General features: G+C 58.7%; 1 protein-coding gene across 2 annotated transcripts; it reads left to right on the top strand.

Annotated features, from left to right (window-relative positions):
• Positions 1–301: 301 nt before the first annotated feature.
• NEU2 (neuraminidase 2) lies at positions 302–9633 on the top strand. 2 transcript variants are annotated; one of them, XM_051834147.2, is made up of 4 exons: positions 302–471; positions 6028–6232; positions 7134–8085; positions 8577–9633. In XM_051834147.2, exons 2-3 carry the CDS (start codon positions 6032–6034, stop codon positions 8076–8078), a joined length of 1146 nt encoding a protein of 381 aa, XP_051690107.2. In that variant the 5' UTR covers positions 302–471; positions 6028–6031; the 3' UTR covers positions 8079–8085; positions 8577–9633. The 2 variants fall into 2 exon arrangements, with proteins under 2 accessions (XP_051690107.2, XP_017193027.2); XM_017337538.3 differs by having other exon boundaries at positions 8572–9633.
• Positions 9634–12579: the final 2946 nt, after the last annotated feature.

Raw genomic sequence — 12579 nt, 5'->3', positions numbered from 1 at the left:
GCTGTGCTCTGCCCTGGGTCCCCCAGACCCTCCAGGCCTGGCTAGCCTGTGCTCGCTGGGCACGGGTTCTGCTCGCTGCATCGTTTTGTCACAGGTAAGCTGCACTCAGGCTCTGATTCAGGCATGACTGGGCCAGCGGCTGGACCAGCTTCTTCCTGACTAAGGACAGGCAGTGTCCTAATTGGGCCTGGGGCTGGCCTGCATGGGGACATGGTGCCTGGGGCGTGTTTGGTCAGCTGAGTGGGCGGCAGGTCCCGAGGACTCCCTAGGGTGTATATAGGCGTGAATCGACCAGGGGGCGCCCAGACTCCAGGGGAAGTGGGGAACGCAGGCGTCACTCAGGACCTCTTGGAGAAGGCTCCTTTGCCTCTGCTCACCAGGCCCTGCTTCCTGCCCACGCCCCTGTCCTCGCCTGCGAGCGCTCGCCTACGTTGTTCCTCTGTTGACACAAACAAGACTTCTCGCTACCAGGTAATTTTGAAGTGAGCGAGCCGTGTTTGGGGAACCTCAGACAATGGCGATTTTAAAGAGCCCGCTGGCTCCTGGGACGCCACAGTGGCAGCCCGGGTGCTTGGATGTGCACGGGGCACGTTGGAGGGGGAAGGTGAGGAGCAGGCTTCTCTCAGGCTCAGGAGACCCCATCCTGTCCCCAGGCTCCTGCTGGTCTGCACAAAGGACGCTCAGCCTCCCCGACCCAGCCAGGGGTCGAGCCATTCCTCCCAGCTTGGGACAGAAATCACAGCTGGGCCCCGGCTGAGCGCTGGGTTTTTCCTGCGGAATGAGGCTGACCCCACCTCGGGCCGTGCTGGGGCTGCTGATGCCTGCTGGGTGCAGGCTACCTCCCTCCCCAAACTGAGCACAAGCACACAGACTGTGGGAGTGGGAAAAGCTGCAAGTGCCGATCCCGGCTACCGTGCCATCCTGGAAGGCAGGGGCCGGGGATGATGGGTTTATCTGTCTCCCAGCATACCACGGTACTGACCACGGTGCCGCACGCATGTCTGTGGGTTGCTGGAGCATCTCCCCGAAGCGGGTGAGCAGCGAATGCTGGCGGGGAGGGAGAGGGAAGAAGAGGGAGAGGGAGAGGGAAGAAGAGGGAGAGGGAGAGGGAGAGGGATCGGACAGAATCCCTTCACCGCGCGTCTTTGCAGGGGAACATCGGAGAGCTCGTGGGCCCTGGTGGCCCAGCTGTGGGTCTCACAGCAGGAGAGCCTGGTGGTTGGGAGCGAGGCCTCTGGAATCTGGCAGATCCAGCCCGAGACCCAGCACCTCCCACACCGCGGCTGCACGTCGCCCTGACCCACTTAGCAGCTTCTCTGCAGTGTGACGGCCTCAGGGGCTGTGTGGGGAGCGGGGAGCTTCCTCCTGTGAGATGCTGGGTGCTGTGGCTGCTCCTGGCAAGGCCACAGCCAGCAGCAGCCATTGGCAGCCTTGGGCAGGGCCAGGTGACATTGCTGCTGCAGTAGGACCATTATGGACCGACGGCCGATTTTCAGAGCTGAGCCCGGCAGCTTAACCTGTCCGGTGGCCTGGCTACTGCTGCCCGGGACTGAGTTGTGCTGGGGTCCTGGCCACCCCACCCAAGAGGAGCTGGGTTCCAACACAGTCCAGGCCTGAATCTCATCCAGGCTCCCCAGGTGATCGGGGCACCTGCAGGGTCACCTCACTGGGTCCCTTTTTGCCAGGTGAGGGAGACAGAACCCTGGGAGGCAGGTGCTTGCCTGAAGGCACGCACCTATTAGGAGCAGAATCCAGTCGTGCGACCGCTAACTCGGTTCTCTCACCGCTGCGTCAGCCTGAGCTGTGGAGTTAACCTGCCAACGTCAGGGTCAGGGCAGGCCGAGGGGGGATGGCTGCTGACAGGAGGTGCTGCAGCATCCCCGGGAGTTCCACGAGGGGCAGGGAGATTAGGTTTTCCGGACCTCCTCCAAGGCGATTCTTGAATCCCAGTGCTGCTATTCAGGGTGGCGTGGCCTTGGTTTCTGCATCCGCACAGTGGAAGAATCATCGTATCCGCTTCATGGGGGTGCCAGGAGGGTTCAATGAATAAGCAGCTGTAAATCGCGTTGTACCTAATAGGGTTTGCAAACGCAGTTGACGAACGTTCTTAGGAGATACGGCAGCGCTCAAGGCGTGCCCAGCAGCACGTGAGGGCTGTGTGAGTGTCTGGTGTCCTTACCGTGAGGGCATGCAGGTGGGTGTGTGAGTCTGGCAGCACTCAGGGGCTGAGGGGAACTGGGACAGGCACGGAGCTGATGTTGAGTTCCCCCTCCCCCACCTCTCCCCTGTGTCGGGACAGATGCCTACGGGGGCTGGAGGAGGGTCTCGGGGCTGGTCCTCCACGCCGCCATCTCTCCCCTGGCGCAGGGCCTTTGTGGGTCACCCGAGGCGGTCCCTGCTGGTGTACCGGGCACTGCTGGGAACTCAGTGTAGACGCAGCCCCTGCATCCCCAGGAGAAGGCAGGCCGCCTCGAGCAGCGAGCTGGGTGTCTTTTGTTCCCAGAGCAAATGTGGGTGCAAGAGGAGCACTGTGAATCCCCGCTGCCCGGGGTCGAAAGGGGGACCTGGACCCTGTGGACACCAGGGCAGGTGCTTTCGGCTCCGGCACTCTTGGCTTCGCTGTGGTTTGCAGCTGACCCTGCCGCTTCCATCTCTCAGAGCCAGGCTCCCCTGTGTGGCCCCTGTCCTTGCCTCCTCCAGGCTTTGGTTTGGTCCCACTGGAAAACTTCCATGCACCCCCCTTCCGCTCCCTTTTCCCTGAAACCAGAGCCAGGACTTCCTATAAATACTGCAGGTTGGACCACTCCCTTGCTTCCCCCGGCCTCGGGCTAAAATCCTACTCCAGCAGCCCATAAGCACAGGCAAATGCAGAAAATTAGTCATCAGGGAAATGCAAATCAAACGCGTGGCGAAACACCACTGCACGTGCTTCAGGAAGGCTGGCATCAAAGAGACAGCGTGCCAAGAGCTGTGGGGACCGGGGAGCAAAGGGAAACCCCCCACACTGCAGGGGCAAATGGCGAATGGCAAAGGCGTTCGGGAAGTAGCTTCACAGTTGCTCAAAAAGTGAAATAGCATTGCCATCCGGCCCAGAAATTCCACTCCTACGAATACCAGGCGGCCGGCCATTGCGTCAGCAGGTTAAGTCACTGTTCGAGACCCAACATCCTACGCTGGCACGCCAGTTCCAGTCCTGGCTGCTCTGCTTCTGATCCAGCTCCCTGCTAATGCGCCTAGAAAGATGGCCCAAGTGCTTGGGCCCTGCCACTCACTGAGGGACCCAGACAGAGTTCCTGGCTCCCGGCTGCAGCCTGGCGCAGGCTTGGCTGTTGCAACTATTGGGGAGTGAACCAGCACATCTCTCCCTCTCTCTTTGTAGCTCTGTCTTTCAAATAAAGTAAATAAATCTTTTTTTTTTTAAAGATAATAGAAAATGGAATTAGTAGACCATTTTATTCTGGTGCAAATTAAAAAAAATGCATAGTTTTTTATAGAACACATTTTCCATGAATTTTTTGAAGTTTTCCAATATGCATGGATTTCAACATTTTTTGCACCAAAACAGATTTTTTAATTTTATTTTCCACAAACTTTTTGAAGTACCCTCAGACACCTAAGAGAGCAGAAGGCAGAGGTCCACCCGGCAGCCTGTACGTGAATGCCTATGAGTCAGCACAGCCAAAAACCAGACACCACCCGGTGCACAGCAACCGAGGCCGGGTGGGCCCTCTGATTTGCACAGCTGTGGCAGTCGCACGGACGGCAGACTTTGTGAACCGCAGACATTCGCTTCTCAGGTCTGGAGGCTGGGAAGTTCAAGATCAAGGCCAGGGCATGTGGGTGTCTGGTGAGGGCCCAGCCTCCGCGCCCAAGGTGGCGCCCGCTACTTCATCCTCCTTCTCCCTCGGACGCTCATCCTTGAGCCACAGCTCCCGGGACACAGTCCCCTCCGGATTTCGGGATCCATTTCACCATGAGGGGCGCAAGCACTCCAACCACGGTGTGGTGCAGCCGCGCGGTGCCAATTCTGCTCATCCAGGTAGCTGGGATGGCAGTGTGGGTTTGTGCAACACCACGCGTGAGCCCTGGAGACGCCCCCTAAGAGAAAGAAGCCGGTCACAGTGGACCCCGTGCTGCATGGCTGCTTTGCTGTGATGTGTCCACTGCGTGCCGCTCAGCGAGGCTGAAAATAGACCAGCAGTTTCCGGGGGCTGGGAGAGCGCTGGAGAGTGACTGCTCATGGGTGAGGTTTTCTCCTGGGGGGATGAGAATACCCTGGAATTCAACAGTGGCAAGGGCTTTGAGGTCTGTGAACTCCATCTCAATTCCCAAAACTGAGCGGTCCACTTCCTGGGGACAGGTCGAGGATTCCAGCCGGAGGTGGCCCATCTCCCCTGCTCCGGTTCACTGCCCTCTAAGCGACAGCCACCAGCTCTGTCCCTTTCCTAGGCCTTGGTCTGCATCCACCTTCTCACCCTTTGGAGTTTCTTTGAGGGTGTCCTCAGCGAACCTCGCTCGCGCCTTCTGAGGGCCCGCATGGTGCCGTGTGCAGAGCCGGGTCATCGTAGGAGGTACAGAAAGTTGCCTCTGATTCGGCCAATGTCATTGGAATTTCATCAAGGACACTTCCCAGGGCAAACTCGGCGAAGCCGCAGCAAACCCTCGATCCGTTTTCTGAGCTGCTAAACCGCAGCTCCCTCCTCTCTGGGATTTTCACTTCTAATCCTGTCTGATTCTTTTCCATTTCCATTCCATAACTGAGTTTCAACCAGGCCCCTTGGATTGCGGTGTGCAAGTCTGGATCTTATCACAGAGGCGTCATCCTTCACCCACATTTAGCATCTGCCCTGCTAAGTTTTGCCTTGCTCTGTGGTCCTGATAATGCTCTCTGTGGATGGCTGATAGGTTAGGTTGGAATTGGAGGACAGTCCGTGAGGGACGAAACACCAGCACTCTGAAACAGTGTGCAGAGGAAGGCCCCTGTCCCCTCCTCGTGGAACCCACCCTCCCACTCCCCACTCCAGAGGCCCCTCCCTTGCAGGGGTCCCCCTACCCCGGAAGCAGGTGCTCCCTGGGAAATCTCCAGGCAGGAGGTTTTCGGGGGGGGGTCCCCGGGGGTCAGCACCCGTGGAAGGGGGGGTCCCAGGAGGGGCAGAGGGCAGCTCACCGAGACGAAGCCTCAAGGGAGGCCCCGCTGACCCACAGGGCTCTGGAGCAGGACAACGGGGCCACGTGGGCTCCACGTTCTGGGTGGGCTGCTCCTGACAAGCGGGGGTGACTCGGGGGGCAGCCCTCCCTACAGCTGGGCGTCGGTCACCCTGTACGGGACACCACTGTCACTCCCTGTTGCCAAGGGTGCTCCATTCCTCCCTACCCTTCTGACGCAAATACTCAGTGTTTCATCTTTACTTTCTCACGCCTCTGGGGGCTCTTCCCAGCTCCGCTGAACCACCAGGGGCCTCTGTCACCCCTGCTCTATGCCCCTAGGTGATGCCCACAGGGGAGGGGCCGTGACTGAGCCTGAGCCCCCGCATCCCGGGCAGCAGAGGCTTGAGAACCGGGGATTTTTGTCCCCCTAAAACAACCCTCTAGGGCTGTGGAGGAGCTAGTAAAAGCTCCCAGGTGCCGCCCCCGGCAGCTGCGGGATGCTGTCGGCCAACGCTGCTGTCCTAGCCGGGCTGAGCAGCTGGTTGGCGTGTGGGGTTCGGCAAAAGCAGCTGCAGGTTATCCCAAATCTGTTGAAAGGGGATTATCTCATGAAATAAAAATCCAATACAACATAGACTTTTGCAAATGCTCCCTGCTGACGGCTCACGGACTGGGTGCTGTCAGTCCCACGGGAGGCACCAGCAGGGACATCAGAAGGAGGGAGTCCCCAGTGGGGGTGGCCAGGCTGCCCGGACCTGGGTCAGCCCGCGGTGGTGGTGCAGGGGGGCGGTCAGGGTCCCCCATCTTGGTGGACATCTCCGGCTCCGCCTCAGGTGTGACTGTGGGTGACTTGTCTCCTCTTCCTGTCTGTGCCTTCAGCCCCATGGCCACCTGCCCGGTCCTGCAGAGGGAGACCTTGTTCCAGCTGGGAAGCCACACCTACAGGATCCCGGCTCTGCTCTTCCTGCCCCAGCAGAAGACGCTGCTGGCCTTCGTGGAGAGGCGGGGGAGCAAGACGGATGAGCACGCCGAGTTGATCGTGCTGCGCCGGGGAGACTACGATGCAGCCACCCACCGGGTGCAGGTGAGGCGGGACGGCGTGTGCACGTGTGCGTGTGTGTGTGTGTGTACGTGTGTGTGAGGAACCTGAGAGGCAGGGGTTGGGCGATTGGCTGCAACCTGAAGTTCCAGCTCGAAGACCTGGTGGCTATCTTGATGAAGATGCCCGAGATCACTTACGCTGTTTGAAGGGCTTTGACTGTTATCAGCACGACCCTGAAAGAGATGGACCTGGGCCCAAGTTCTGTGCGCCACTCAGCAGAGTGGTGGCCTTGGGGACTCACCTGCCCTACCCAGGGCCATCCATCTCCGGCTGGAGCTACCAACGCTGTCCCCGGGGCGAGGGAGCAGCAGGGGAGCTTGGGGCGGTCAGGCTGGGCAGGTGCCCGTTGGGGCTGAGCTGTCAGTGGAGGGGGCGACAGACGGCAGAGCTGCAGGGCAGACGTCATGGGCCTGGGGATTATGGGAGCTGACTGTGAGTCCCCAGTGTCCAGGGCTGCACCCCAAGAGTGTGGTGTGTGGATGATGGGAGGGGACATGGCTCAGGCTGTCGCTGCCCCTTGCTAGGGCTTCACTTCCCAAGGACAGCAAGCTGGATGGGACTGGTGCGTGGACAGGAGTAGAGGAAGTAGGGAATGGCCAGGGCTGGGTCATTGCTATGGCGCGGCCTGGTGTGGGTGCTCTGTAAATGCGGCCGATGGGCAGGGAGGGAAAGGCAGGGAGCCATTCTAGCAGAGAGCAGGCGACCTTGGGGGGCAGTAGTCACCCCAGGAGCTGGACAGGAGTTGGGGGGCGAAGCGGTCCCAGCAGACCGCTGAGACGCGGCTGCCGGCTCCTGGCCCCCCTCGGTGCGGGGGAGGCAGCTCCGCTTGCCGTCTGGGGTGGCTCCAAAGCTGTGCTTCTCCTTTCTCTCTCCTTACACACAGTGGCACGCGCAGGAGGTGGTGGCCCAGGCGCAGCTGGAGGGCCACCGGTCCATGAACCCCTGTCCCCTGTATGACGCGAAGACGGGGACTCTCTTCCTCTTCTTCATCGCCATCCCGGGACAGGTCTCTGAGTACCACCAGCTCCACAGCAAGGTCAACAAGACACGGCTGTGCCACGTCACCAGCTCCGACCACGGGAGGACCTGGAGCCAGGCCACAGACCTCACCAGCTCCGTCATTGGCCAGGCCCACAGCGCATGGGCCACCTTTGCCGTGGGCCCCGGGCACTGCCTGCAGCTGCGCAGTGGCAGCCTGGTGGTGCCCGCCTACGCCTACCGGAACCTGCCCGACCTCCTGCACCCTTCCCCCTACGCCTTCTGCTTCCTCAGCCAGGACAACGGGCGCACGTGGAACACGGGGAACTTTGTGGCCCCACAGACCCTGGAGTGCCAGGTGGCAGAAGTCAGGGCGGGGGGGCAGAGGCTGCTGTATCTCAACGCCAGAAGCCCACAGGGCTCCAGGGTCCAGGCCCAGAGCACCAACGGTGGGCTCGATTTTCAGGAGGCCCAGGCCGTGAAGGCGCTCGTGGAACCCCCCCACGGCTGCCACGGGAGCGTGGTCAGCTTCCCCAGCCCCACGGCGGGGCCTCAACGCCGGGGGAGGTGGCTGCTCTACACCCACCCCACCGACTCCCAGCAGAGGTCCAACCTGGGCGCGTACCTCAACCAGCAGCCGCCCAACCCCGAGACCTGGTCGCAGCCCACGCTGCTGGCCGCGGGCAGCTGCGCCTACTCGGACCTGCAGAGCATGGGGCCCGGGCCCGACGGCTCGCCTCTGTTTGGGTGTCTGTACGAGGCCAAGAATTACGAGGAGGTGGTCTTCCTGCTGTTCACACTGAAGCAGGCCTTCCCGACCGCGGTCGCGGCTACGGCTGAGTCCGAGTGAGCCCACGGTGAGTGCACGCAGGTCGGTCCCCTCGCTGCCCCTTCCTTCAGCAGCTACGGAGGCTTGCTTCCCGGTCCTGCCCCCTCCCCAGCACCGCTGCTGTCAGCTGAGAAGCCCCAGGAGGCCGGCTCCCCGTGGGCCCCCCCTGAAAGGTGGGGAGCTCTTCTCCCGGGCTGCCCTCTGCACCGCTCCGCCTGCCTGGTCCCCCACGCCCCAGCCCCCGAGCCAGTCCAGCCTCCTCCGGAGATGCTCACCAGGTTCCTGGGGAATGGCTTCACCCAAGATGGGAACACCCCAAGAGGCGTGTGTGTGTGCGCCTGTGTGTCTATGTGCGTGCATGTGTCTGTGTGTCTACATATCTTTGTGTGTGTGTCTTCACGTTTGTGTCCCTTGTCCGTGGGTTTGTACATGCATGTACCTCTATGTGTCTGTGTGCTCATGGGTGTGGGTCTTTGTGTGTCCTCATGTCTGTGTGTCTACGCTAATGTTGCAGAGCAGACACACCGGGGAACGGCTTTGCAGAGAGAGAGAGAGAAGCCGGGCCTGGGACAACGAAGCCAGCTCAAGTCACTGCCTCTACCAGGACCCGTGCGGCAAACACCACACCCTTGCGGTTGCGGCCTAAAGCTACGGAACAGCATTCCTGCCCAGCGCTGGAGGCTGCAATCTGAAGTCAAGCTGTGGGGGCTGCTCCCTCCAAAGGCTGCGGGGAGATCCTTCCTCACGATCCGGCTCCCGGGGTCTCCCACTGCGTCACTCTGGTCCCTGCCTGCGTCTTCCCACAGCCCTGCCCCCTTGGTTCTCCCTTCTGCCTCCCATAGGACCCGTGTCACTGCACCTGGGGCCCTCGCCAATAATCCAGGCTGATTCCACCTCTCAAGATCTGCAAGGCCCTTCCTTTCTCCAAATATGGCCACGTTCACAGACGCTGGGGCTCAGCACCAGCACTTAGCTGTGGGGGCCACCGTGCAGCCCACTGTAGCCATCACAAGTTCTTTTGTAGCCATGAGGTAGCCAAGGTGGGAGAGAAGCCCAGTGGACCTGAGAGTTCAGAACAGCAGAGGTGGGAGGGTCGAGGTTGTCCTGTGTCTGTGTGCAGACCTGCACTGGGACACGGGGTCTTTGGTGACCTGAGAGCCACACAGAGCTGGAGTGGGGAGGGGTACTGTGCTGGCCTTCCTGTAAGAAAGAACAGGGACAGGGCTGGCGCTGTGGCATAGGGAATAAAACCGCCACCTGCAGTGCCAGCATCCCACATGGGCACGAGTTCGTGTCCCGGCTGCTCCAATTCCGATCCAGCTCCCTGCTAATGCGCCTGGGAAAGCAGCGGAGGGTAGCCCAAGTACTTGGGCCCCAGGACCCACATGGGAGACCTGGAAGAAGCTCCTGGCTCCTGGCTTCAGATCAGCTCAGCTCTGGCTGTTGTGGCTATTTGGGGATTGAACCAGTGGATGGAAGATTCTCTCTCTCTCTGTCTCTCTGCCTCTGCTTCTCTGTAACTCTGCCTTGCAAATAAATAAATAAATAAATAGATAAATAAATAAATAACTTTTAAAAAAAAGAAGGCTGTTCTTTGCTCGGGGGGTGGGCTGGCATCTCGAGAGGGAGCCTAGCATGGGTGGGGGGGGGGGTGGGCACCTCTCTCACCCCTGGGGCTGTTCGGGGACCTCGGTCACATGTCCCTTGGTCACGTGTCCCTCTGTCAGTCAACACAACCCTCTGGAAGGCCCCCAGTCAGAGACATCAAGGACCAGTCATGGCTCTTGCAGCCATCTCCGCATGGACGGGTGTTTAAGTAGAATTTTAAAGTGTGAGGAGCTGGAGGCGTTGCTGGGTTCCTGGAGGGGTCCCTGGCCCTGGCCTGGTTTCAGGGCACTGCTTTTCCATGTGGAGTCCTGGGAAGGCCCCTCTGCTTGGGGGATGCCCACTTGGTGTCTTCCAGAATGATTCAAGGGGAGCTGGCAGAGGGAGGGAGAAGAGGCTGAGTCCAGGAGGGTGAGGACGCGGCCTGTCTGCAGGGACACCCCCCCGCCAGGGGCTCCGGGGTGGGCGGCCCTAGTGCACTGTCCATGCTGGGGTGCCCTTCAGAGTGACGGGAGGTGCTGGGCATAATTCCATCAGGACAGCAGGCACTAGCCAGAACTGTCCCAGACAGACAGAGCGAGGACTGTTCTGGGGGGCTGGCAGCCACTGGCTCCCCAGGCAGAGCCAGCCATCTGCGGCGGGTGCAGGGAGTGGGGAGCAGCATGGGGCACCCGGGCACTGCCAGCTGAGCAGAGTGTGGCTCACCGTCTGCGTTCACAGCTCCGAGTGTGTCTTGGAATTCTCTGGGGGAGTTTTTAAATAATTCTAGTGTCTGGGCTCCAGCCTTCATCAAAGGATTCGGAATATGGGGGTGAGGCCCAGCCAGGGATACTTGCCCCCAAAAACTCTTCTCAATTCTTCTAATGAACAGAAGGAAGCTGCTACCTGGGTACCAGCATCCCATATGGGTGCTGGTTAGAGTCCTGGGTGCTCCACTTCCGATCCAGCTCCCTGCTAATGGCCTGGGAAAGCAGTGGAAGATGGCCCAAGTGCTTGGGCCCCTGACAGCTGTGTGGGAGACCCAGAAAAATCTCCTTGCTCCTGGCTTCGTATTGGCTCAGCTCTGGCCATTGCAGCCATTGGAGAGTGAACCAGTGGATGGAAGACCTCTGTCCCTCTCTCTGTAACTGTGCAACTCTGCCTCTCAAATAAATAAATCTTTAAAAAAGAAAGCACTGGCACAGAAGATCTATAAAGTTCTTCCTAATTTTAATGATATACAGAGGCCAAGGTCTTCTGATTTGAATGTTGAAAAAAAATTTTGATTTGATTAAAGCTGAAGTGATCTTATCAAAGGATACCATTGAGGGAGTGAAGAGAGAAGTCATGGGTTGAGTGTTTGTAATATGTACATCTGCCAAAGGACTTGTATCCAGCATATGTAAAGAGCTCCTACAAATTAATAAGAAAAGGAAAACCGAAAGAAAATGGGCAAGACCTTGAACAGGAATTTCACACTGGAGGATCTGACAAAGGCTGCGAAACGCACATGAAAATTACTCAGCACCATTAGTCATCAGGGAAAAGCAAATGAAACTCACAAGACGCTGAGTCACTCCAGTGACTAAGGTGAGAAACATGGATCATGGCAAATATCCACAAGGATGTGAAGCCACTGGACCCCCTCTCATCTGGAGGGAGAGCGAGTGCTACAAGTGCTCGGGAGAGCAGACATCTAAATCCCTCATGACCCAGAAACGCATTCCAAGCGTGGACTCGAGAGAGCTGAACGCGGAGATCTGACAAGAGCAGCCTCGTTCAGGACGGTCCTGCCTGGAAACAGCCCAAGAGTGGATCAGAGACGCAACACACAGCTGAACTAGGGGACGTTCGCGCCGCGGGATGCTACAAGAACGGAGCACGGCGGCCCACCGCAGCCAGATGATTTGGGGGCATTATACTGAGTGAGAGAAGCCAAAACGGTCTATGCTTCACAGGAGTATCTGTTTCAGGTTCAAGGACAGGCAAAGCTTGTCCAGGGTGTATCCGTCGGGGTAGTGGCCACTTCAGCTGCTGGCTGGGAGAGGGTGAGAGGGAGACTCCTGGGTGCTGGAAGTGTGCCGGTGATTGGCCTGGGCTCCATGTGGGTCGTGTGGGTGATTCCACGTGTGGGAGATCAGTGAGCCGCACACCCAAGATTGCTGTGCCTGGCCGTGCGTGCACTGTGTCTCAGTAAAATCGGAAGTTGGACTGAACGGTGCGTTTGCTAGTGTTGTGCCCGAGTGAGTGCACTGATACATTTTAGAGTCTTTTATTGTCGGCCACAGAGCGGGCTCATGCCCCAAAGGACTCTCGACCCTGAAGCCCAAAGCAACAGGGTTTATAAAGGCAAAAACCGCAAAAGCACGAGGGGAATACATGGTTGCTAAGATCATGGGGAAATATACATAGTTACTGGGGTCAAGCTGACCTAAAACCTATGCAAAATTAATATCAATTATAATCTTGACGTTAATCCAAATATTGGTTTTAATCATACGTAGGATGTAGACAAATTACATTTTTATCATTAACCCAGGTGCAGCCTATTCACTTCCAAGCTTGAGCGATCATGCTAGGGGGTTTCTATGCTCTGCCAAGTGTGATGTAGGGGACTGCTATTGCCCGACTGTGTTAGATCATAGTTTCAGACCAGAGTCTCACGGTGTGTGGTGGTGGTGGGGTGTCTTCCCAGAATAGAGTCTCAGGTTCTCCAAAATGGAGTCCCTACTGTCAAGGTGTCACTTCACTAGTTTCACTCTCAAAACATATATTGGGGGGTTGGTGCTGTGGCACAGTAGGTTAACGCCCTGGCCTGAAACGCCGGCATCCCATATGGGCGCCGGTTCGAGACCTGGCTGCTCCACTTTCAATCCAGCTCTCTGCAATGCCCTGGGAAAGCAGTGGAAGATGGCCCAAGTCCTTGGGCCCCTGCATT

Source organism: Oryctolagus cuniculus, chromosome 3 (genome assembly GCF_964237555.1).
Source record: "Oryctolagus cuniculus chromosome 3, mOryCun1.1, whole genome shotgun sequence".
Classification (NCBI taxonomy): domain Eukaryota; kingdom Metazoa; phylum Chordata; class Mammalia; order Lagomorpha; family Leporidae; genus Oryctolagus; species Oryctolagus cuniculus.
The sequence above is the reverse complement of the archived record's forward strand: the minus strand, read 5'-3'. Positions and strand labels throughout refer to the sequence as shown.